The following is a 25,761-nucleotide window of genomic DNA, read 5'->3' as shown; positions in this document are numbered from 1 at the left end:
AAATATTACCTGCATAGGTCTAGGGATTTTATTTTTGTCAATTTTTACCTGCTATTAGCGTAAGTGGCGGTAATAATTTAATGTTTATTAACATAGCTTATTGCATGAAAACTAGATGAAACAAACATTTGTTAAGGGCCTGGTTTTTAAGTTAAAGCATAATAACTGAAAAAATACACACAATTTTACCACATTTTATCAAAATCAAAGTTTTTCGCTTATTATTTTAAGTAACTTTTTCGTAAAATTGGTTTTAAATGCTCGGAAATTTAATCACCTTTAAAATAGACCGCTTTTATGCATTTGGAGGGCATGAAAGTTATAGAAAAATGAGTTTCAGTAAAGTCGTAAAAATTCGAAAAGTTAAATTTTGATATGGCTCCCTTTCACAGGGGTGAAGGGGGTCATTTATATGGTTTTTTTTCAATAAAATTGGACGTAAACCACGTGGTTAAAGTATCGGAAAATTGAACTCTTAACACACTGTATATCTGTACTTTTATTATATTTTACTTTATTCTTGTAAATTGTCTCTGCTCGGTGTTGAAATAAATAAATAAAATAAATGAATTACTGTATAGTAGTAGAATATACAAATATATTTATTTTCACTTTACCTTTTTTCCTTATTTTAAAGTATTTTACAGTCACATAGACGATTTTAATTGAAAAACGAGACCCGAAATTCGAAAGCGCATTCGAGAGATGTAAGAATCGATAAATTGAGCAGCGATCTCGAGACTTTACTCGATTCTCCCATCACTAATATATGGTATACAATTGCATAATGTATGTAATATTAGAGGTAATAATACTCTAGTCTAATTATAAGTTACTTTAGCCAAGAGTGGATATTACATCCATACAGCATATTTGTTACATAAATATTAAATAAACCTGGATACGATATTGAAATTAAATATTTATTGTTAACCAATAATGAGTTTGTGAGAAAAACCCTTGTAAGAAGGCATTTTATGTGTAAAAGAAAAGGAACAATATAGAAAAATTAATAATTCGATTTTGATGAATGATTAATCTGATAAACATTTGCTGCTAATATGTATCAAGTTTATTTAAAAAAATCATTTTAGGAAATATCATCTCATACGCTCAATTTTTGCAAAGAGGAAGTACGTATAATATCTCACGTATTTAAAAGAAATATGAACTTAAATCTTTAACGATACCTTTCGTTCAATCTAGGTCCAATAATTTTTTTATATGCCCAGGGACTGAGGCTCTACTTATCTACCTCTGAGCTTGTTTCTTCTTTTCAATATCCTATCTGACTTTTTTTAAATTGAAATTGAAAAGAATAGAAATACTTAGTTATTTTATTTGAAAACCTGATTTGAACCAACGTTTCGATAGTTAAATCTATTACCGTTATCAATATACCAACATGATAAAATTACTTATCTTTCTTGAATCTCTGTGATTCTTCATGAAACGCTCGATCAAACACTTTTTTTATTCACATTTGTTTTATGTACTAAGTTTAAAAAAATGTGCAAATATACAAGACAATATTTTGGTAATTATTCTAAACAAGAATATTTTATCTTGTTTTATTTAGTTTTTTGCTTATTTGTAAAAAGATAACCAATAATGTATAGTATATTGATACAAATAACATGTAAATAAATGAAACAATATAAAAAATTAATACTTCTATTTTATTAGTTTGTATGTTTAATTACATTTATGTTGCTAGTATGTACCAAGTCTAAAAAAAAATTGAAATGAACACAACATAATGTTTTGACTCCTATACTAATAGAAGAAAGTGCAATAAAAAATGAATATTTTCAACAAGCCCTAAAATTATCAAGTTCATCATGACCATTCTAGATTAAAAACTAAAAAAAAAATTAAATCATTATTCACATAAGTTACCCACCAGAAACCATTACTTGCCACTAAACGTCCTGTAATAAAATAACGAGTTGGGTATCTTGAAAATAGTTAAACTTATATGCAATAGCAACTTTAAAAAATTTCCTAAAAATATGTAGATCAGAATGGTTCCTGGTGGCACATCCGGCTTTTTAATACGAGACCTACGTCAAAGCAAATTTCTATAAAGATACACATCCCCTAAAATAACTGGGCTGACCTATATACTTAAAAAAATGTACATCTCTGGGTACTATTGATACTTAAACATACATCTTATTAGCTAAATTTACCCAGCAAATATAGTGGTACAGATCGAAAAACTTAATCTAAAAGCTATAACAAATCTTAGGCTTGCCTTTTACGCCTGCAGACTTTTTTATGCTCTGCCTGCCAATGCTGTTGCTGGCAAGTTTGTGAACAATACGCGGTGTTCCAGCAGCAATGGTAAATGGCATCTTGTTCACAGTTATAACACTGAAATAAAAATGAATTTAAAAAAAAACATTTTTTATTTATTGTGTAATTTAATCAACTATATTTGTTCTTTTTATTTACTTCTTTTAAACAGTAGTAGGTATCTGGTACTAATGTAATATAATAGTGTATTGTATAATAGGTTATAGTAAGTAAAAGACCCAGTTGCCTGGATAGCACAGAGCATTCGGGAAACATACCACCAATAGTTTGAGTGTTCTTATAAGGGTTTTCTTCCCAGTAATTTCATATAAGAGCGATTGTTAGCAAAATAGAACTTAAAATTTATATTCAACAAACGTCTTGAAATTAGAAACTTTTCGTTTTTTATTCATTAGCGAACTTAAAATATTATCATATTTCAAATTCAAAACGTTTATTTGCCAATATCAGAAATTACAAAACAATTGTACGTATGATGTAAGTGAAGTTAGCTATACTTGGGTTACCGAACAGATGGAGTGGTCACGTGATCGTTCTGCGCCGGAGGTGTGGCCTTGAGCCTCGATAGGGTTCATGACTTGGGGTTTTATATAATTTTATTAGTCGAGCGGCTTTAGATCGTTTTGGTTGAATTTTCTGCCATTCGAATATTTGAATCTTCGCAATATTGAAAAGTTGAGATTGTGTTTATTTTTTTGTTAATTTGTTTGTTAACAAATAATGGCTGACGCGCCACGTACACCCCCATTGTCACCCCCCAAGAAAAGAGTACGAAAACATTTGACCATTGCTGAAAAGGAAGTGATTATGAACATATATATAAAACATGTGATAACGAGCATCCAGCATACAACAAAGTGCAAAAACTCCAGTTTACAGCAGAAGCAGCAGGTAATAAATATTTTTAATATACAGTGTGTCCCAGGATGAGCGAATTTATACGTGAAAATGACAAAAAATTTTGTGGTTAAAATTTGATCGTTTGGCATCCAGCCCGGCTTGATTAAAAAATAAAATTTAGCATATTATTATTTTTTTAAAATCAAGCTTGCCTTGATACGAACATTTTTTAAATTTTATAAGTAGGTTAAGTGGAGGGTAAAGTAGTAATTCTAGGCAAGATATAAAAAAGTTTATAAGAAAAGGTTGTTTAGAATGCAAAATTATGCCCAAATACCGCATTTCATAACCATAGACCTACTTTGATTTTTACGTTTTGTGTACCAATGAATTTTTTTATTCATATTTAATTATTAGAGATTGAAATTTGTAAAAATCAAAGTAGGCCTATGGTTATGAAATTCGGTATTCGGGCATAATTTTGCATTCTAAACAACTTTTTCTTATAAACTTTTTTACATCATGCCTAGAAATCTACTTTACCTACGCATAATTTTTAAAATGCTCGTACCAAGGCTTGATTTTTGAAAAATAAAAATATGCTAAATTTCATTTTTTAATCAAGCAGGGCTGGATGCCAAACGGTCAAATTTCAACTACAGATTTTTTCAATTACAAATTGCTGCTTACAAAGCAAAGCTATACGGTAAAATAATTTAAAATAAGTAGGCATAATTCTCCTCGTCTAAATCTGCCAAGGTTGCATCGATGGGCGGGCCTATATTTCGCGCACATCATTTACTCCATCTGTTCGGTAATCCGACCATTTCAGACACAACCAAAGAGACGCGCAACTGCGCGCTAATAAAATATCCGATTAGTTTCCATCTTTGTCTCTCTTCGTGAAAGGTGAACGTAGATGGCGCAGATAGCGTTTGCCGCCATAATTTAAACCTCGGCTATAAAGCATTTAATGATTTATTTTAATTAAAATCAGCCGTTATGTCTCAGAAGTCAAAACATCATAATTATGTTCTGAGACAGAACGGCTGATTTTAATTAAAACGAATAAAAAGTTATTTATATGTTTTTAATTGCTTATAACGATGACAGACTTTAATTAAAACAAGGCAATTTGATAAAATTTAATTGTATTTTCAGTATATGGTATAACTATAATATGTGCATGCATTTTCTTAATTATTTTCATAATTTATAATTTAAGATGGTAACAGTAACATGCATATACATAAATGCAATTAAAATATAAAAAGATTTTAATTATCACAGTACTATAATAATATTCCAAAAAATATATCCGTGTAACACTTAAAATAAAAAAAGTTTAATGTTTTGCGGAAGATGCTAATATCGTTAGCGAAACAGGTATCCAGAATGAATGAAATTGATTTGGAAAGTGTTAAAACTTTTTTTCTACTAATTAGTAAAGAATAGATAAGTTTGTTCTATTCTATAATAATGAATATACTGTTAAATTTGTATGTATATGAAATACATATACACATGTTTCATTATTTATGATGCAGTATTTTTTTAATCAATAAAAATAAATTAAAAGAATAAAACAGAAAGATTACAGCTAAATTTAAAATAGCAGCAAATAGTCAGCACAGATAGTCCGAACAAATGTTATTCTGGTAATTATTTTAAATTAGATTATAAAAATTAAATTCATTTGACTATTTGTTTTTTCCTTTTGAACCTCCATGGAATACCTATTTTAACTACAGCCTTAACAATTACCTTAATGAACATATTTCTGTTCCTAACACAAGTCAAAACACTAAAATCTGTATCCTACCAAAAACTACAACTACTAACTACTGTAACCAAGTTCACCTAAATTCGGTAGGTAATGAAATACGTAAAATTTAAGCACTCGTCCAAAATCTCAACTAATGATGTAAAACAAAACAAAATTAATCAGTAACAACAACTATTCAGCCACATTGAAATTCACGTGTTCATGTTGACCAAGGATTGCACTATTGCCGTACTTAATTATAATTTTAGAAATACTAGAGAATTGGACACAAGCTATCCCGTATTTTTGCATTCATCTAGACGGAGATGGAAGAATGTTTTCTCTTGACTGCTCTGATAATTAAATACATTTAGCATTGCGAAAGATTAGTATTGTGGCGCCACCTTAGCTCACCTTTTATAAGGGAAGAGAGAGACAATGAAATACAATATATACAGATTAAAGAGAGCAAAAATAATAGGATAAAAAATTCTATCTAGTTGCACGTCTCTTTGGTTGTCTCTGACCGTTTCTCAAAAGTACCTCTCCGAGAGGCACTTTTAAGTGATACATACTTAAGAAAAAGCAACAAAAAAGGAAACAAAATAAAAACAAAACAAAAAAACCTTACGTAAAAATATTTTTTTTTATTCATTTTGATAATGAAAGAAATTGAAAACTTTTTATTTGTGTACATAAATATAAAAAAAAACAATTTATTTATATTTATGTACACGGGGCAGGAGTAGGTAACGCCTGAATCAGGGAAACGCAGGACAGGAAACACATCCAATATACGAGGCATGTTTTTAAAGTAAGTACCGTTTTGATATAAAAAATCAAGAAGTAAATTTTTTCAAACAAAACTTTGTTAACCTGAAAGAGCATTCTTTCCTCTACTTCTCTACATAATTTCCATTATTATTAAGGCACTTGTCGTATCAGCTTTTGTATCCGTCGTCAAAGAAGCTTGCCGCCAGACAACCGCTGCTGCACAGACGTTTTTACTTCTTCATCATCGGAATGACGTTTCCCTGCCAAATGCGTCTTCAGAAACAAATGGTAGTCGCTAGGCGCTAGATCGGGACTGTATGGAGGGTGGTCGTGGAGTTATCGTGGAGCAAAACGACGCCTGCACTCAGGATGCCACGCCTTTTGTTTTGAATTGCGCGGCGCAGTTTTTTTAAAGTTTCACAGTACGCGGTTGCATTGATCGTTTCAACTGCTTTTAAGCCTTTAGCATAGAGAAAACGAATTACTCCACACACTTCACAGTCGGCGGCATTTTAAAATCACATAAACAAACAAAGACTCGATCAAACGGCGTCGTAATTTAAAAACGGCACTTACTATAAAAACATGCCTCGTATATAAGTATATATAATATGATATAGGTATATCTTATTAAATGAGAAACGATAATGTAAGTGTAGGCTTGACCCAGTACAGCTACGTATATGAATATGACACAACCTGAATGAAAAAAAACTGGAAAAAATCCAAATCACATTCATCTCAATACATATTTACTTATTAGGGATCATACTGTGACTGCATAAGCATATTTTTTATGTATTTCTTGTACTTATATGAAAAGAATAATCTTTAACAAAATGAGGCAAATTGTTCCACAAATGAACTGCAACCTAACTAAATGACTTTTGAAAAGCTGCTGTTGTATGTTGAGGAACCCTAAAAATATTAAACCGTCTGGTATTAGGGTTGTGTTCATGCGCATTGAAAAGTAGATATGGTGGGTTTCCTGACTTTAAAATTCTGTATATGAAGGAGTACGTATGATATTTGCGACTATTTGACATTAAAAGAATAAATAATTATTAAGATATGGGGTATTATGACTAATGTAGCAAATATTAAAATAAAAACGCATACAGGAATTTTGCACTTTTTGAATAGAAGATGACACTGCAGATGTAATTGCGTTATTGTAGATTACATGACCAAAATCAAACAATGACAATATTAAAAAGTTGCACAAAAAATACTTGGTTTCACTCGGTAAGGGACGCTTTAGATTATTTAAATATTTTAAGCGCATATAAGCAGTCGCAATTTCTGTGTTTATGTGGGCTGAAAAAGACAAAGTATTATCAAAAATAATACCCAAATTCTTTGCTTCATTAACCACAGGTACTATTGTATTGTGTATTTTAAGATGTTCTATATTATTTCTACTGGATTCTAGAAATAAGAGATATGATTTTAAAAGGGTTAGTTTCAAATTGTGAGACTTAGCATAATATATATGTAAATTATTTAAGTCGGAATTAAATTGTGTTTGTAAGCGTAGTAAGGAGTTTAATGAGAACCATGTATAAATCTGAGATTGTTGTAATTTTGAATAAGATATAGTATTTTTCATATCAGCTACGTATAATGAGAATATCCTAATAGAGATCCCTGAGGTACTCCAGTGGTCACAGAAATAAATTCAGATTTTGAGTATAAGGGGTGAGAATCAATCTCCACGCATTGAAACCTGTTGGTCAGGTAGGATCTTAGAAAGGCAATTGAAGTATTAGAAAAACCAAAGAAATTTAATTAAGCTAGCCGCATATCACGATTTAGAGTGTCAAATGCCTCTTCCCGATAGAGAATTTCCGAATGGAAAGATCTTACAATAGCAGAATTGCTTCGATTTATTGAAATAACCTTTCATACTGGCACCATAAAAATTAATCGGGTACAAGACTACTGGAAAAAACATATTTATTAAATTTATTAACAGATTATTTAATCTTACATGTTTTTCAAAATACATGAGTAGGGATCGCTATTTGCTTATTATGCGATTTCTACATTATTCAAAAAATCCGGAATATGGAGAGACAGGACCAGCTGATCGCCTTTACAAAATTAGGCCTGTTTTGGAATTTCTGAATCTCAAGATGGACCAAGTATATTATCCTTGAAAAAAACCTGTCATTGGACGAGTCAATGGTACTGTGGGGAGGCAGACTTATTTTCCGGCTGTACATAAAGAATAAGCGCCATAAATATGGCATAAAACAGTACATGTTGACGGAACCCGATGGCGTTATTCTCCAAATGTTGGTATATACTACTCAGCTTGATGCGATAGGAGGAAAAGGACATTCCCAAAAGGTGGTTTTAGAATTGTTACGCGGCAAACTTCTTCACGGGTACTCTACGTGCCGATAGAAAAGGATTGCCTCAAGATGTTGTTAAGGCTAAATTAGGAAACGGTTAGTCACTTTTTCTTGTGTTTTAATAGTTCTGTAAGTATACTTTAATAGTACATATTGGAAATATAATACCAATAAGATCTAAGCATTATAAATCTATCAACAACTTAACTTAATATTCTTTGTTTATATTTTTTATGTACAAAAATTAATTCTGGGGCGGAAAAAAGTAGAGCAACTTTTTAAGAATTGATGTTTTTCTTTTAGTAAAAACTGAAATACAATTACAATTTTAGTATTTTGTAAAATATCCATCATTTTTGATAACTTCCTCACAACGGTGGCGCATAGATTGCAGTAACCTAGAAATTATTACTGGGTCCATATTAATCCAAGCTTCGTGTAATGCATTGAACAATTCGTCCTTATTTTTGTAAGTTTTCCTATCCAAAATTTCCCATAGGTTCTCGATGGGGTTTAAATCTGGTGATTGACTTGGCCTAAACTAAGCTTTACATATTTAGAAGAATGCTTTGGATCATTGTCCTGCTGAAAAATGTGCCTAAGGGGCATTTTCTCGTCTGCATATGGAACCATTTCATTTTCCAGAATATCTTTGTACATAAATCTATCCATTATCCCATCAATTTTATGAAGTGGCCCCATTCGGAAACCGGAAAAGCAGCCCCACACCATAACTGATCCACCACCATGTTTTACTGTTGGACAAGTGTATCTGGGATTTAACCTTTGGTTTGCAGGACGTCGAACATATGCTATTCCATCACTTTGAAACAAATTAAACTTTGATTCGTCGCTGAATATTATCTTTTTCCAGTCATTTGTTCAGTGCAAATGAGATCGAGCAAAAAGAAGACGGGATCGTCTGTTTTTTGCAGATAATAAGGGCTTTTTTGCTGGACGTCTTGCAAATAATTTAGCCTCGCATAATCTACTTCTTATTGTCCTTGAAGATACCTGAACGCCTAATTCTTCTGATAAACGCTGCTTTATTTTACTTGAACCCAAAAATGGATCACTCTGAGATATTTTCAAAATTTGTTTATCTTAATATTTATCGGTTTTTCTTGGTCTTCCTGTTTTTTTTCTAGGTAAAACATGTCCATGCTTCACATAACGTGAAATTATTCGCGATACTATAGATTTATTCAAACTAAACCTGCATGCAATATTGATTCGTTTTTCACCATTTTTGTGACAGTCTATAATTCGTGTTTTTAAATCAACGGATAAAGGCCGTCCTCTAGGCATTGTAAACTAACTTTGCTTTTAATGCAACCGGTAAATAGCTGGAATTAAACTAATATTATTCGATTTGTAAGTTCTAAAAAAAATGTTGCTCTACTTTTTGCCAGGTACACAAATTCTTATCAGTTTAAAAATAAACAGAAATATTTAGAAGGTCAATTCTTATCTGATTTAAGACTACCTACTTGACCAAAAGTATTGTTGATAAATATCATTGTTATTCCTTTGTTAGTTGTCAAGAAATTTTATTTTTTTAAAAGTTGCTCCACTTTCTGCCACTACCGTACTTATACTTTCATTTATATGTACATACCCATTGTTTCTTTTTAGTCTCCGAAATTTGTGCGTTATGCGAATCAAAGAGCCTCTTCAAATGGTCATTATTATCATTGATAATCCTATCAATTTCAGACTGCATGTGGTCCATAGCACTTTTGATAATTTCTCCTTTACCAGTTAACGCTTCTAAAGTTCTTCTCATCTAAAATCAAAACCATTTTTTAATAAAAACTGGCTTTTAATATGTTCTTTTTGTACCTTTTCAACTGAATCGCTATATGGCTGGTCGAGTTGGTGTAAACCAGCTTCTCGGTTGCCATTCTTCTCGTTTTCTGTGGAACTGGATACTTGTTCGTAACTTTCATCGAACCTAAGTTGTGAAGTAATTTTTAATACTGAATCAAAAATGAATAAAAGGAAACTGTACCTAAAAGAGTCTTGGCTCATGTTGTTTCCCCTGAAAGATTGTTCAGTCTCATCGTCGTCTTCGCAGTCGGAAATGTCGATAACGTTGCCCGAGATCGCATTTTCGGACGCTTTTTCTGGTTCGTGTTCGCCTTTTGGTTTTTTGCTTCTGCTTCTGGAGGAATCTGAAGTTTCTGAGGCTGAAATATTTATAATAATGATAATAACTTTTATTTACATCGGAGTATCAATACATATAGTTTTTCTTAACAAATACTTTACCTACGGAATGCAAAAAGGAGCTGGAAAGCAATAAAAATTTTTCGAGTCCAGCACCTAATAAAATACTTAATATCTCTAAATATTGCATATAGTTGCCGTAAAAAAATTTATCTAAGTGTTATCATTATTAATCAAGTATTATCTAGAATAACTAACACTAACAGCGTTTTAAGGGATTTCAAACGAAAACATTAGGCAGATAAAAGTAGGTCGTATTCCAAGGTGTCAAACACTACTAAAATCCAGGCATGTAAGGCACGTTGAGTCTTTTTTTTCTTCATTGCATCTTATGTCATCGGTTATTTTAACAAGACACGAACTTGTGCTGAAACTTTTTCTAAAGCCACACTCATTTGAATTTGTACCCAAATATAGGCCGGCATATGTCGGCAAAATTTAGAATTAAGGTCTTATTGTATTTTGGGTTTAACTTACCTGTAAGAGACGATTTTCTCTTACTAGCATGACTATTAGCTCTGCTCCTCGGCTCACCACTCGCATTGGCACTAGTACTAGCCCGAGAAGTAACAGGCGTCTTTTGACTCACTGGCTGTTTACCTTTCTTCTTTGGGGTTATCGGTTTAACCACCTCCACGGGCGACAAACTTTTCTTTCCAGTCTTTTTAGATTTCGAATCTGAGAGAAACTTATTTAACTCGTGCGGATCCCTGAGTAATTTCTGATGATAAATCAGTTCCTCTAACGATTTAGTAAAGGCTAAGGAAGGTTTGATCTGTAATAATTCATTGCTTATAATATTGTTCTTTTAATTTAGGTATAAATAAATGATAACCTTTAGGCTCTCCTTGGTAGTTGTTATAGGTTTAACAAAAGACTTGTGTATCAGTGCACGTTCGTGTTTCCCACCGAAAAATCTCACATCGCAGTGAAACGGGGTCTCTTTTATAACCTAAAATATATGGAAAGGGTGTTCTAAATTTATTTATTTATTTACAACCCATTTATAAGAATACTAAATATAAAATATCATATTTTCTTATTAGCACCCAGGTGTGCAAAAAGACAGATTTACATACGGGGTAACTGATGACCATTTAACGATATCAAAAACGACACTTTACTTATAATAATAATAAATCGTTTATTTGCCCAATTTACAATAAAATATTATATCTTAACTAGATACAAAGATAATAAATATCATATGCTTTAAAATTTAAAAAAAATCTTAACCATAATATAGGCAAAAAGGAGGCTAAAGGCAATTTAAAAAAGATTCGTGTTTAACCTCCCTCATTAAATAAGTTATAATTTCTTTTTTGTTTCTTTTGTTGCCTCCAAAATAAATTACTAGGTATCTCCCAACAAGTGCCAAACATCCAATAAGCTTTAACATACCTAATACATACATATTTAATAAACGCGATGATCGCCAGATATACCCATTCTACTGCAATAAATATTTTTTGTATTTATGTTTAAATACGCTTGTTGATACATTTTTAAAGTCCTCCGGAATCTGGTTTTAAATTAAATAAATATTATAAGAAAATGACCGCTGATAAAACACAGTGGTATGCAAAGGCGGAGAAATTAGACTAGAGATTACTATATTATATTATTATATTTTCAGAATTGCGATGATGGCGCTTATATCAAAAATAAGGAGGAACTTATATGAAATAGCCTGTAATTTTTGGTTTAGTTATTCAATTTTGAGTATTTTTGTAAGCAATATCTCGGCAATTGTTTTCAAGAAAGAAAAAACAATTAGTAATATTTTTCACAAAAACATACAAGGAATAAAGGCTTATAAAGCTAGAAATAACCTAATATTTCAAACATCGATTTTAGGAGCCCTGCTATTATACATTACCATGACTTTAAGATATTAAAAAGTAAGGTAAATGTTTACAATAAACGTTATGATCGTGTTATATCTGGTGCTAACAGTAAGTCACTGTAAACTCCTATTGAAAGGTATCAGACTTTGTATTGGAAATTGTATCTATTAACGAAAAAACCCAAAAATATTCTGTATTTTCAAAATCCTTATAGTCAATGTAGGTTTTTATCTCCGGTTACTAAAAATGAATTCATTAAAAAAATTAAAAAACAAAAGTTGTCCAGGTATTAATGGTATATCTGCTACATTAATAAAAAAAACCCATGTAGAAATTCTTGAACCCCTACTCTACATAATAAACAAAATTTATAAGACAGCGCAAGTACACTTAGTTTTAAAATATCAGTTGTTACCCGTATTCACCAATCGCTAAAATTTGTGAGAAAAGTTAAAGAAGAAGGCCTATAAGGAAGTCTAATCCTAAATAGGCATAATATTATACCAGATAAACAATATAGGTTTTTACTAGGTAGTAGTACTACACATGCTTTACGCGAACTCACTTTTCTGATATCACTAGCCATGTGAATAATAACAGAAAATATCTTGGCGTTTTTATTCACCTGGCTAAGGCTTTCAATTCTTTTTTTTTTCCAAGTACTTTATTGTTGGAAACTTGGTACATGTACACGAATTTTATTGACAAAGCTTCAGAAAATAAATACAATCAAATCAGATTTTACAAAACAAATATAAAAAATGTATACAACATATAAAATGCCTAAAAAAAAAAAATGCAGGAGAATTAATTCAGTACTATATACACTGAAACAATGAAAACTTAGTTACAAAATAGACGACAACTTAAGGTCAATAATATATTAAGCAAAAAAAGAAATTATAAAGATAGAAATAGCATAAAAAACTTGGTCCAATTTTGTTTATAATTTACCTAACTTCTCTTCTTGATATTAAATGAACTAATGGAATAATTATTTCGTAATCAGATGACACCGCCTTAATTTTTAGGTAGTCTTACTTTTCTACAGTATCCAACCTTACTTTTTTACAGAAGGCTTGAATAAAATAAAAAACTGGTTGAAAACTTATAAATTAAGCCTGAATATAACAAAAATAAATCATATTGCTTTTTCTGTCACTGGGGTAAATAGACCGGATTATTCATATTTTTCAATTGAAAATACTTATCAAATAAAGGAAGTTTCAGACTACATACCTTGGAGTATTCATTCATCAAAATCTTAAATGGCTACATACTGAATATCTAGCAAATAGATTTAAAAAGTTAATTTACAAATTTTACATTATAAGAAAATTTTTAAATTCAAAGAACTTCCTTGTCATTTATAAATCCTTTACTGAGTCAATTTTGAGATATGGCAATTTGGTAGAGGGAGGATTATACCATAACGCAGTGCATAAATTAAATATTGTACATCAGGTTATTTTAAAAAGTATATGTAACAAGCCAAAACTTTATCTGACAGAAAATCTATTTACTGAACAGATCACCAACATTAGAACTTTATATATAACATCCATTTGTTCATACCATCACAGCCAAGATATTAAAAACAGAATGAATCACAATCATAATACAAGGGCAAGAGCTAGAGGTAACTTAAGCATACTAAATAATTGTTTATAATTATTAATAAATAATCTTTAACAAAACTGTATAATATTCTACCACCTGAGTCTAAAAAGTATATGTCGTGCATATAAGTATATGCACGACATATATAATATTTCTCGTAATTTTCTTAGGAATTAATACCCAATTAACTCACAAATGCTTAAGAAAAATTTGAATTATTTTAAATTTAAGTAGGTAAAATATTCCTTTTTTCACAGAATTTTAAATATTAATGGGTTAAGTATTTTAGTATTCAAGGTTAAGTTTATCTGTTTATTTAATAAGCACGCGGGTACATATTTTACACCTAGACGTTACAAGTTAAATTTGTAATAGTGATCTGGCAAAATATTTGCACGGTTTCTAGTATACTGTAAATTAGTTATAGAATTAATAAATGTGGTAGGGTGTAAGGGTAAAGTGACCTCCCAAAAAAAAATTTTAAAAATATTAATTCCAATAACTTAAACAAAATCAAACGTTTCAAAATAGACTAACATTATGATATTAAAGTCGGCTACACTAAAAACAATATAAGATACTTAGCACAGACACTACTTAATTAATAATAATGTGTATAATATTAATAAAAAAAATATTATTATTGAGTTATCATATGGTGTACGACCATTTGTATGTTTTGAGCAAAAATACTTATTGCAATTTCTTTATTTGGGAGAAATGTCATTAGTTTTTTATTTATTAATTTCTAATGCATAACAGCCAAAAGGCAATTACAGATACAATTTTAATAGCTGAAAATTTTAAGTAAAAGTATATACTATTGAAACCACATCATATACGTACACAGCCAACCAAAAACGACCTAAATATCTAGGGAACAAAAATCGCAATTTATACAATCTGCCACTTACAAGTCTTGTAAGCCATTATAAGCTAATTATTAATTTATTAGCTTATAAGCCAATTATATTTAAGTCACTAGCATAAATATTAAAAAAGTTGCCCATTTTATAGATTGGTGAACCCTTAAAATGTTGATATGGAATGAGAAAATCCAAGTTAAGAGTCTTTTTTGTCTAGTACTCACATAGAATAGAAGAACAATTTTATTAGTTAAAACGTTATGTAAATATACAAGACAAATGCCTCTTTCTCATGCCTACAGTCTTGTTATTGTATACCATTAACCCATTAGCGCCCAGCGTCATCATTTGATGACGCCAGAAATTGTTGGGGATGAGAGCGCCCGAGTAGGTTGGCGATTGCTGACGGCTGTCTAACGCATTAGAGCAATGCCTACGCAATATTCTGCAGGTGGTATTTACTAGTGTTTGTGTTTACTTGTCCGGCGAAAATCACATTGTTTCTTAAAGATTTTGACTAGAAAGACCTGCTATAGGCCCATAGGTCATATTTCCTTTAGTAGTAGGGGTAAGACACTTTCGTTAGTGTGTTTTACAATCAAAGAGATGTAGAAATATTGTAAAAATATTATGATATTAGTTGAATTTTTTTAGTCGAAAACCTAACCTAAATCTCTGTGTCCTCAAATGAGGACACTGGGTTATTACATATTTTTTTAAATTATTTTTAGACTGGCAAAAAATGAATAGACATAGTTTTAAGAACTTAGACGATGCGGTGGAATATCTCTATTCTAACCAAATAGATGCTGATATTGCGCTATTACCTCCCGAGGTGGATGAATTGACGGACGTAGACGATATCGACGATGGTGACTTAGGGGCGGTTGATGTCCAGGACGTCCCAGGGGTTGTGGAGATACAGGTAGAAAAACAAAATGATTGGGAATCGGAAGATAATCCACCGCTGTCAAATTTCATAAACAGGAAAAAGGTTGCATGCAGCACTAAATTCTGGACACCAAAATGGACTAGGGAAGAACCCATGTATGAAAATATTGAAGAAGAAGGTTGTGCCGAAGCTTTCCACAAAATAAAAGAAGAATTACAGGAATTAACACCACTACAAATATTTGAGAAGTTTTTTGATGACGATCTTTATAATCTTCTTCAAACAGAGACCATGAGATACGCCCAACAGAAAAATAAACATGATTTTTTTTTAACTTCGAAGGATCTCAGAATTTTTATCGGGTTTTTGATTTTTTCTGGCTATCATGCCTTACCAAGTGAAAGAGACTATTGGTCTGAAACAGAAGATTTGGGTGTTCCTCTAGTGAAAAATGAGTTTTCCAGAAATGCCTACAAAGAAATAAAATCTTGTCTTCACTTTGCTGACAATTCCCTTGCAAATGATAACAAAGACGATAAGTCATTCAAAATAGGGCCATTATTTGGGGCAGAAAATAATATAAATTTCAGCAATGGGGAGTTTTCTATACATTTCTATCGATTGATGAGATGATTGTAAAATATTTTGGACACCATGGTCTAAAGCAATTTATCAAAGAAAAGCCTATACGGTTTGGATACAAATTATGGGCGCTTTGTAGTGATAATGGGTATTGCTACAACTTTGCTTTGTACTGTGGCAAGGATAATAAATCAACAGCAGAGCCCAAGATTCCTCTAGGGACAAGAGTCGTAACAAGTATGCTGAAAACTGTAAAAAATCCTGAAAGACACATATTATTTTCTTAGACTTTTTTACGAGTTACAACTTCTTGTGTAGCCTAAAAGAAAAAGGCTTCCGAGCCACAGGAACCATAAGGGAAAATCGATCATCCAAGTGTCCCACCAAGTCAACCAAAGAACTCGAGAAGGAACCGAGAGGGTCTATGACTGGCACTTTGACAGTAGCCAAAAAATTCTTGTAGTCAAATGGAATGATAGCAGGTGCGTTTCGGTGGCAACCAACTTTGATACACTTTTACCGACCACTATTGTACAAAGGTGGACAAAAAAGAAGGTGGTTGTGTTCTTTTGATTGCCAACTACAATAAGCATATGGGAGGGGTGGACCACCATGATTGGTTGCTTGAAAAACATCACATATCAGTACGGGGCAAAAAATGGTATTGGTACCTTTTTACTCGAGTGATAGACATGTCGATCGTAAATAGCTCAATTCTCTATAACATGATCCATACCTATAAAATCCATAAAAGACTTCAGGATGGATGTGGCTTATTCATACCTAAAGATTGGTCGTGGAAGAAGAGTAGCCTTTGGTCGTCCCTTGAGTTTGTCAAATACGTCTCGGAGTAATGTTACAGAAAACGTAAAATATGATGGCAAGAATCACTTGGTAGCCAAGAGAGAAAAGCAAAGGAGATGTCAATTTAACACATGCCAAAGTAAACCCCGCACATTTTGTTCGAAATGTAATGTCACTCTTTGTGTACCTTATTGTTTTAACAATTTTCATAAAAAAAATAGTTTTTTAATTCATGTTTCATAAACACCTCTGATTTTTTTATCAGTACATTAGTTTTATCTTGTAATATATGAAGTTTTTGTATTTACTTATTTCTTTTTTTTTATATTTAAATATAGGATTACATATATTATATAAGCCCAGCGTCCTCATATGAGGACGGTCTATTTTTTGAGCCAATGATCAAAAAAATTACCCAAAAATCAAAAAAAAAAATTTTTTAATTTTTTTGAGCAAAAACAAACATGTTAACCAAAACTTAAATAGAAATTAAAAAAAAAAAGTTGGGCCTTAATGGGTTAATACTGTAACTATAAATGATTATGTTTTTGTTAAGGGCTAAGACATACAGCATCTCTTTTTTACATTAAAACTAAAATAACAACAAATTACACCAACATACAACTCTTTCTAAATTTCTTTGTACATTCTGACAATCCTCTATTGAAATTAATTCCATGTATATTTTATGCAAAACATAAGGTCTTTGAATTACCTACAGAACCGAACATGGCATTAATAGCAATTAAAAACATCAGAGGTCCCCAATTTGATCCTTGGGGAACCACAGTGGTCCTAGTATAAACATTAGATTTAGCACCTTTGACTTGAACATAGGTTTTTTATGTCTGCTGCCTGTCATTTAAAAAGGAGACAAGTAATTTAATTAAAGTATTTGTCATATTACTTTTATAGAGAAAATTTACTATCTGACTACGCCTTAATTTATCAAAAATCTGTCTTCTTTTATTAAAAGCATTCTGTACATATTGGCAAGTAGTTATTAAGTTAGCTACTGTTGATTTGTTGGTAAAAAACAATGTTGATATTCGGATACATCACTTGATCATAATCAATCAACGAAGATAATTTTAAGTCGTTCCAAACGACTCTGTATAATATAAAGCAAATCTGCTTAAGGATAATTATTATAATATGCTGGGTACAACGCTGAACATTTTTTAGATTAACAAAACAAGGCCTATTTCCAGAGTAATCCAAATTCCAGGAATTAATGTGTCCCTTGTTCACAATCACACTGTATGTATGTAAGTACAATGAGAGGCAACACACTCAAAAATTGATTGTTTTCAAAAACATTAATAGTAATATTATTAAATGAGGTAATAAGTAATGGAATAATAGTATACCTTAGCAGGCCAGTAAGGATAACCTTTCTGCTTTGCCCACACTAAATCATGAGGTTTTCGGCAAGGTAAGGCAAACCAAAGTGGGTTAATTTTCTCGTTACTATGTTTGTAGCAATCCGTACAATTTTTCAATTCGGTCAAGTCGTGCTGCGTGTCCCTAACCATCAGTTCAGCTGCTTGGTACTCTTGGGAATCAACTGAAAAACAGTTTAAAAACTAACCACAACCAGGATATGAAATACTCCCGACTTACTTCCATGAAATACTGCCACGTTATGCTCCACCGTCAAAATATCAGCGAGAAAGTCAGACAGTCTTTTATAAGTGTCAGTATTTAAATTAACCTCAATCACTGACATGTCGCGGTGTTCAAAAAATAGTTGGTTCGCTCTCCAGGTAAGCTCAGAATCTGTAAGCCAAGACGGTCTATCTTCTTCTGCCATGGTGTGCGTTATGGTATTGGGTAACTAAAGAAAACTACATTAAAGCGGACATTTTAATTTTTTTGAAGTTTTTCCATACCCAAGCTCGAATTCTATGCAACACAAACTTAAGCAAGTAGTTCATTTCGGCCTGTTCCAAATCGCACCCGTCAATATTTACGATATTACAGACGGTACAGAGTGTCTCATCGAACGTATAGTCTACAAGTGATTGGTTGGGCCCCGATGAACTTCTCGATTCATTAAGTAAAATGTCACTGGCTTCCAAGCTTTGGTCAATGTTTGAATTGGATGTGGAGTTGAAGCGTAAGGAGCTACTATTAAAAAAAAAAAAGAAGTCAAGATTAATTTGTATGAATTACCTACTGTATTTTATTAACAGAATAATTAATTCTTTCAATCAGCAAATAATATTTTCACCCTTTAATAAGAATGATAAGGAAATTTGTGAATTGCATGATGTGAGATTTTATCAATTCAGGGCGTTTCGTCAATCAAGTTGGGGTTTGGGAATTTAAATATAACTATAAACCTGCCTAGCAATTTGAAAGATCAATGACCTATGTTATTCCTTTTGAGTATGAAATAGGGGAAAAATTAAACTTTCGGGTTCATATAAAAAAAACAATTGATTGATATGCGTGCAAAAAAGTGACTGTGTGGGTTAATGATTTCGATAGCGACATATTAGGAAACTTTCATTATTTTTATCTTTAGGTTATGCCACCTTTGGCCTTTCAAAAAAATTCGAATTCAAACCATTAAGTGTTTTTTTACTTGAGTCCATGTGTATCTGAACGATCGGAACCGCACCGGCCGCGTTTTTCTAAAACGGTTCCGCCTGTATCATTCACAATTTTTTACAGATTTGCATAATTTTTATACTAAAACTTTTATAAAATAATCCTTTTTTTGTCATAGGATTTTCTAAAAATATTTAATAGATTCTGTTTTACTATAATTTAAATCAACAAAAACATGCATAAATATAGCATTTTTTCTAAAAAAATCTATAATTGGGGAATAAATCAATTTTTCAAAAAATGCCTGTATATAAAATAGGCTGTGGTGCGTTCATTTTTGCATTTATTCACACAGAAAATTCAATTTACACTTCAATTATACTACTACAGTAAAATACCAAAATATAATTTCTTTCCATCTCCAAGGTGGTGTAACCCCTTAAGAATATTTTCACAAAATAATTTAAAGATTTTAGCTTAAAAAGAGCATTTTTTACTATAAGAAAATTTTTTGTGTATAAGTTACTCAAAAACCTTTTGAATTAAAAAGAAAATTGTTATTGAAGGTCCAAGAGCCATGAAGTGGTGTAACATCTGACAATTGATATTCAGTGAATGTTCTAATAAAATGTTCCAGGAATATTCAAAGTACTCAAAACAAATATAGCCTTCAATGTTCACAGATATTTCAGAACACTCATAGAATGCGTGTTAAATTTTATGTGAATAATCAATGTCCAAGGAAGATAATGTACTAACAGTAATTTTTGTGAGAAAAAAAGCTTAAACTAACGAGTTCTAAGTTTACCTTTGATTTATCTCCTCCTGACTGTTAGCAAGAATAAAAGAAAATATAAAAATGACAATAAACAGCATAAAAATACATGTAATTAATATTTCATGACCAATTCCTTACCTACTCTTCTGGCTATGGAATTTCTTTTTAGCACTCTGAATGCAGTCTGAGTGAAATACCCTAAAGCAGTTATTTGCGCAGACATTGACTTCACCAGCCAAGTGGCATTCAAAGCAATACCAGTCTTTTCCATCAAATTCAGGCTAGATAAAGCAAAAAATAGTAAAACATGATTTACTTATAATTTCTCTATAAACATACCAATTCCTGTTCAGTAATCTTGTAAACAAAGATAGGTCCATCTGCACCATTCTTCTTTATTTGCCTATTTAAAATAAGAATTATTATGATCAAATAAAAATATAAATAATTGTGTCTATAAATTGGGCAAAAAATTTTTCAAAAAATTTGTTATCTGAGGTTAATAGAAATTACAATTTATCCCACCAACAGTCACATATTTTTGTATTGATAGCAAAACTAAATTTTAATTCAATATGAGTTTGGTAGGTGGTTTTGTGTTTGCTTTTATAAAATCTCAAGACAGGCTCTCAAATTAAAAGTGCACAGTAAAAAAACATAATATATAAATCATACACAAATGACTACAATTTGTATTGGTAATATGGCAATGTGGATAAAAAAATTACATTAACAGGCTTGAGACAATCCAGAATAGATTTTAAAGTTTTTTTATGTTATAAAACTCCTTTTTGAATTGTGGACTATGACTTAGCCTGGTCTCATTTTAACATTCTAGAACATGAAAGAAGACATACTATGTCTAGAATTTTAGTGTTATTTATGATTATTAACAACTTGTTAGACTCTCCAAATATTCTTTCTAAAATTAGGTTTAATGTACCTGCAGGTAGACTTAGAAATCTTGAACTCTTGTATTCTATACTGTAGAACAAATTAATCACAGAACTTCATTTTGGTAAGAATGAAATGATTTTAACCTGGATTTCTTTGCAACAAATTTGTTACAATTTAAAAATAGACTAAAAATTAAGTTCCTAAGACTAGATAAGTAAGGTAATTGTTTTGTGATACTGTAACCCAATGCATAATATCTTTGATTGAGTATTTAGTTAGATATTACTTACAGATTGTTATTGCTTATCTGTTAATTTATAGTAAGTTTAAATTATTATGGTAATATCGGGATACTTTCTTTGGATTTTATCTGTTTGTATCCTAAAGACTTAATATATAAATAAATATACAAAGACCAATTGGACATAGTTATGCATAACGCGACCAAACGCCAAATTCGTTTTATTGGTATTATTGCGTCATCTGACGGCCAAATACCATATTTATCTGCGAAAAAAATCTCGAGCGTTAAGGATATATTTTAAATTAAACTAAGCGCCAAACAGTTGATAACACTAGTTGAATTTTGCATAAAACGACTAAATGCCACGAAATTGAATAGGTCAATTAAACACCATGATACTGGGCGCTTGGCTTAGTAATGCAAATATCAGTTAAGTTCGGTCACGTGATCTGGCACCGAAAAATAGGCAATATATCATGTGATATTTGTCAAATTTTGATCATTTTTCTCGCAGGTGCATTTACCGAACTTAGCTAGGAAATGTCAACTGACATTTTTTGAGTGATTTAATTCAAATTTTAAAAAAATGCTGAAACGGACTGCTATTATACTAAATCGCGCATATGAAATAAATTTAAAGATAAGTAGATACCAAACTATCTAGTGCTACTATGAAATGGGGCAGTAATAGAATTTAGTTGTTACAAAGAAACTCTAGTTTTATTTGAAGTATTTCAAGGTATGATATACCTATGCAGTTGTAATTTGCTTAGCTTATTATGTAAGTAAATAAAGTAGTTTAGTTTTACTGTAATTTTGTTGTTTCTTTTACTTTAAAATAAAAATTGTTTTTACAGGTTTTTCTAAAAGATCTGTACAGGTTTTAGTCACTTTTCATTTTAAGTCAGTGTTTCTAACAAAATTTTCAGTTGTTCATGAACTACCTTAATGAAAAATGGGGCTGTCAGTCGAAATATATAGTCTAAAAAGAAAATACATGGCATTGCATAAACGCGCTATGCGACAAGTTTGGCGTGTGGTTCAATTTTGTAAAAAAAAAACCTAATAATAAGTAAAAAAGCATAACCACACTAGGTGACATTTTTTATCAAAACTCCTAAACTTTATTATTTTTTGCTAAAAGCTTACATAGTATAATTTGAAATAGTGTCTTGGACATAGCTTGCAAAAATTAGATCTGTATTAGATTTTATTGATTTTTAAGGGCATTCAAAACTTAATTGTATTTTTCTACAATTGTCATTCTGGCGCTTGGTCGCATTATGCATAACTACGTCCAATTTTAAGTATATATTAAAATATATCATAGTTAACTGATAGGATTTCACAGACCTGTACAATATAGGCAAATGCTATACATACCCTAAATTAGTCTTGTAGCTAATGGATCGTAATTGAAATACATACTTATCTTTTCCAAAACAAAAAAATTAACAAAAAGCAATTATTTGAAAAAGGAAAAGAGGTATTATGCTGTTATCTGTGTAGTAGTGCCCTTGACTATGTATGTATAAAATATGTGAACAAAATAGTTAGGTTAAGGTTATAAAAGAATTTAATATATTTGAGATTATTGAGTCTCCAAAAGCCATTAACTTACATTATAAGTTTATCGCTAACACACTGCTTCAGATACAGTTCAACCTGTTGTTGTGTACACTTCTCATTCTTCATTAAATAATGAGTAATCCTGGTGATATCCGACTGCTGTTTGGTGACATTAACAGACCGTATGGCATCCCAGATTCTTTTAACATTAATGGGATCACAATGCCTGCGAATTGGCATCTTTAATGCTAAATATGGATGGGACTTAGTCAAGTTGCACTTAATAAGTCTATATGTACTGGTTTTAATTGAATATGATATTCTTCACCCACTTGATCAGATTCTCCACAGTACATATGGTAACATGACTGAAAAATTTTTTTTGATTAATTGAAATATTTTTAAATACCAAAATTGTATAGAGAAATGATTTCCCTATTAAAATATAAAACAGTTCATGTAACAGCAGCTTCCTGCCCTTGTCTATGTTATGTTTTAGGAACTTGTGTATATTGGAAAGTGGGAGGAATTTTAGGAATAATCATCATACATACTGGCAGATTTCTAAATAGCTTTTTTCCACAAAAATAGACGTATAAATCGGTAAAAACCGGAAAAAAACTATAATCTACAGTTTCTTTAAAATTCAGCTTTTTTTATTTTTTTGCTTTGTTGACACTGTTGAGTTTGACATTTGACTAAATTGAACGTTTTTGGAAGTCAGCTGGTATTATTGGCAGATAGAGGGGGCATAAAACCCTAGCATTTCAAAGTATAATATAATGGAGTCATGAAGGCCATATTATACGTCTTATAAGCTCTTTATAGGGGTTTATATGCACCAAGCACGAACTTAATAAAAATACCTGGACTGCCAATAAAATGAAAAGTAAATGACCACTACTAGGTGACCGCCATTTTGCGTGATTGCGGTTATAGTTATAACCGCTTGAGATACGTGACGTCACCAATTAGCCCTTTATACGTCATCACACAGTACACAAATATATAGAGAAGTGGTGGTTGCATACAAACTGAAAGAAATTCTTCTGACAAATCAGCTAGCGGCCTCTCGCTTGGCAGCGGAAACTGTTGCAACTAACTTGACAGTTTGACGTGTCTAATTGGACCAATCGAAATGGTAGAAAGGCGTGGCCAAATTAAGGCGGGAAATCACATTTTATTTAATCTGACAATCTTATCATTTAATCGTAATATCTAAAGCAAACGCCTAATCAAAAAGGTTACTCATAGAGAAAAGAGCCTTTTTGTTTAGGTGTTAGCATCAAATATTGATCTGAACAAAAATAAAACTTTTCAGCTTTATTTTACATATCTAAATAGGTTAATTTACTGCAATAATTTACGAAAGTGTACTAACAATAGTGTACGACATATCACCAATTGGACAAATGGAAATAAAACAATGTTTTTTTTGCTTTAATACATTTATTATTTAATTTTCTTGGAAAAAAAAATTACTTAAAATGATATACATAATATTCAATAATTCATTATAACAGACATTATATAAATTAGAATTAATCTAAAAATGTTTAAAATTATTTTGTTAGCACTGAACTACCTTAATTTTATACAGATTAGAAAAGGTTGTCAACATTTTTGTGCTATTTTCTCATAATACATCTAAAGGCATTCCCATTAGGTTAATAATATCCTCATTTTATTAACACATAGAGTCAATAGAGGATGAATTATTCTTATTTAATATACTTGTATCTGTTTCCTAAAGAAAAATTAAATTAATTAAAAATTCTATAACAGAGTATTATCGAAAGAAACAATATATCCATTGACAAAACAAAATAAACTCTTTCAAAATGAAAACAACTTTTTAGTATAAACATATATCACTTACATAGAATATTTGTTGGTCTCTTATAATACTAACAACATATCTTGGAACTATAATATTACTAAAAACTTAATTCAAGGATAGATGTTTACATAAAATAAAAAGAAACTCTTAAAAAAACAATTTGTAAGAAAAACATTAATTCTGATCCATTCCGGCTGCTCAGGTCTCTTAGCCGCTATACCTATGTCTTGTCTCAGTGAACACAGGAAGTGGTATGATACGAGCAGGAAATAAAATTAAAAAAATAGACAGTGCAAACCTTATAAATCAATTTACTAAATGATTCATGTAAAAAAAAGACAAAATAAATGTTTTAATAAATATGTATTGTAGTGTAAAGCCAGGGGTATCAGCATTATTAAAATTTGTGGAGAACTTATCAGAAGAAATTGTATAGCTCAAAGTCTTAATAAAATTTACATTGCATATCCCTCTCCATGTTTTTCTTGTAATATGAACTGAAGGAAATTAAAAAAATCTTGTATTACTGTTTCTCAGAAACATTTAAAATATATATACTCTTATATCAAGGTCAGGAAAATGTCAATCAATTTTTAATTGTTGAATAGAAAATGAGAGGCCAGACATTTTGTAATATGTACCTATTTATAATAATCAAGTTAAAAATTAAATACTTGAAAAGTGAAACTTCTTCATTGAAATCAACTGAATTTGATTTTAATAAAGACTAAAGATTGAGAATACAAAAACATAATAGTAATAAATAAAATCAGATTTTCTTACCAGAAACCTGGAATTGCTTGCCGCAAATTAATTAAAACACTACTCCCAATATTGAAAGAGAACTTTTTAGAAAAAAAGTCATAAATTTAAAATAACATTCTTAAAACAAATAGCAAACTCAACCCACGCTGGCATTCATTGAAATCAAAAATAAATAAAAAGCTGCAAAACAATTAATTATTGGCCTTGTTTTTTTTCT

General features: G+C 30.9%; 1 protein-coding gene across 4 annotated transcripts; it reads right to left on the bottom strand.

Annotated features, from left to right (window-relative positions):
* Nucleotides 1-1,660: 1,660 nt before the first annotated feature.
* On the bottom strand, nt 1,661-23,946 carry LOC126743907 (zinc finger MYND domain-containing protein 11). Of its 4 annotated transcripts, none has more exons than XM_050451178.1 (13): nt 23,806-23,946; nt 22,992-23,307; nt 20,569-20,632; nt 20,368-20,510; nt 18,788-19,025; nt 18,519-18,732; nt 18,266-18,462; nt 11,120-11,236; nt 10,762-11,059; nt 10,067-10,244; nt 9,898-10,009; nt 9,674-9,841; nt 1,661-2,376 (listed from the first exon to the last, which is right to left on the bottom strand). In XM_050451178.1, exons 2-13 carry the CDS (start codon nt 23,177-23,179, stop codon nt 2,248-2,250), a joined length of 2,046 nt encoding a protein of 681 aa, XP_050307135.1. In that variant the 5' UTR covers nt 23,180-23,307; nt 23,806-23,946; the 3' UTR covers nt 1,661-2,247. The 4 variants fall into 4 exon arrangements, with proteins under 4 accessions (XP_050307135.1, XP_050307136.1, XP_050307132.1 ...); XM_050451179.1 differs by lacking the exon at nt 23,806-23,946 and adding an exon at nt 23,494-23,790 and having other exon boundaries at nt 18,788-19,022; XM_050451175.1 differs by lacking the exon at nt 23,806-23,946 and adding an exon at nt 23,494-23,789.
* Nucleotides 23,947-25,761: the final 1,815 nt, after the last annotated feature.

This window comes from Anthonomus grandis, chromosome 13, assembly GCF_022605725.1.
Source record: "Anthonomus grandis grandis chromosome 13, icAntGran1.3, whole genome shotgun sequence".
NCBI classification, from domain to species: domain Eukaryota; kingdom Metazoa; phylum Arthropoda; class Insecta; order Coleoptera; family Curculionidae; genus Anthonomus; species Anthonomus grandis.
This window is presented reverse-complemented; position numbering and strand designations above follow the sequence as displayed.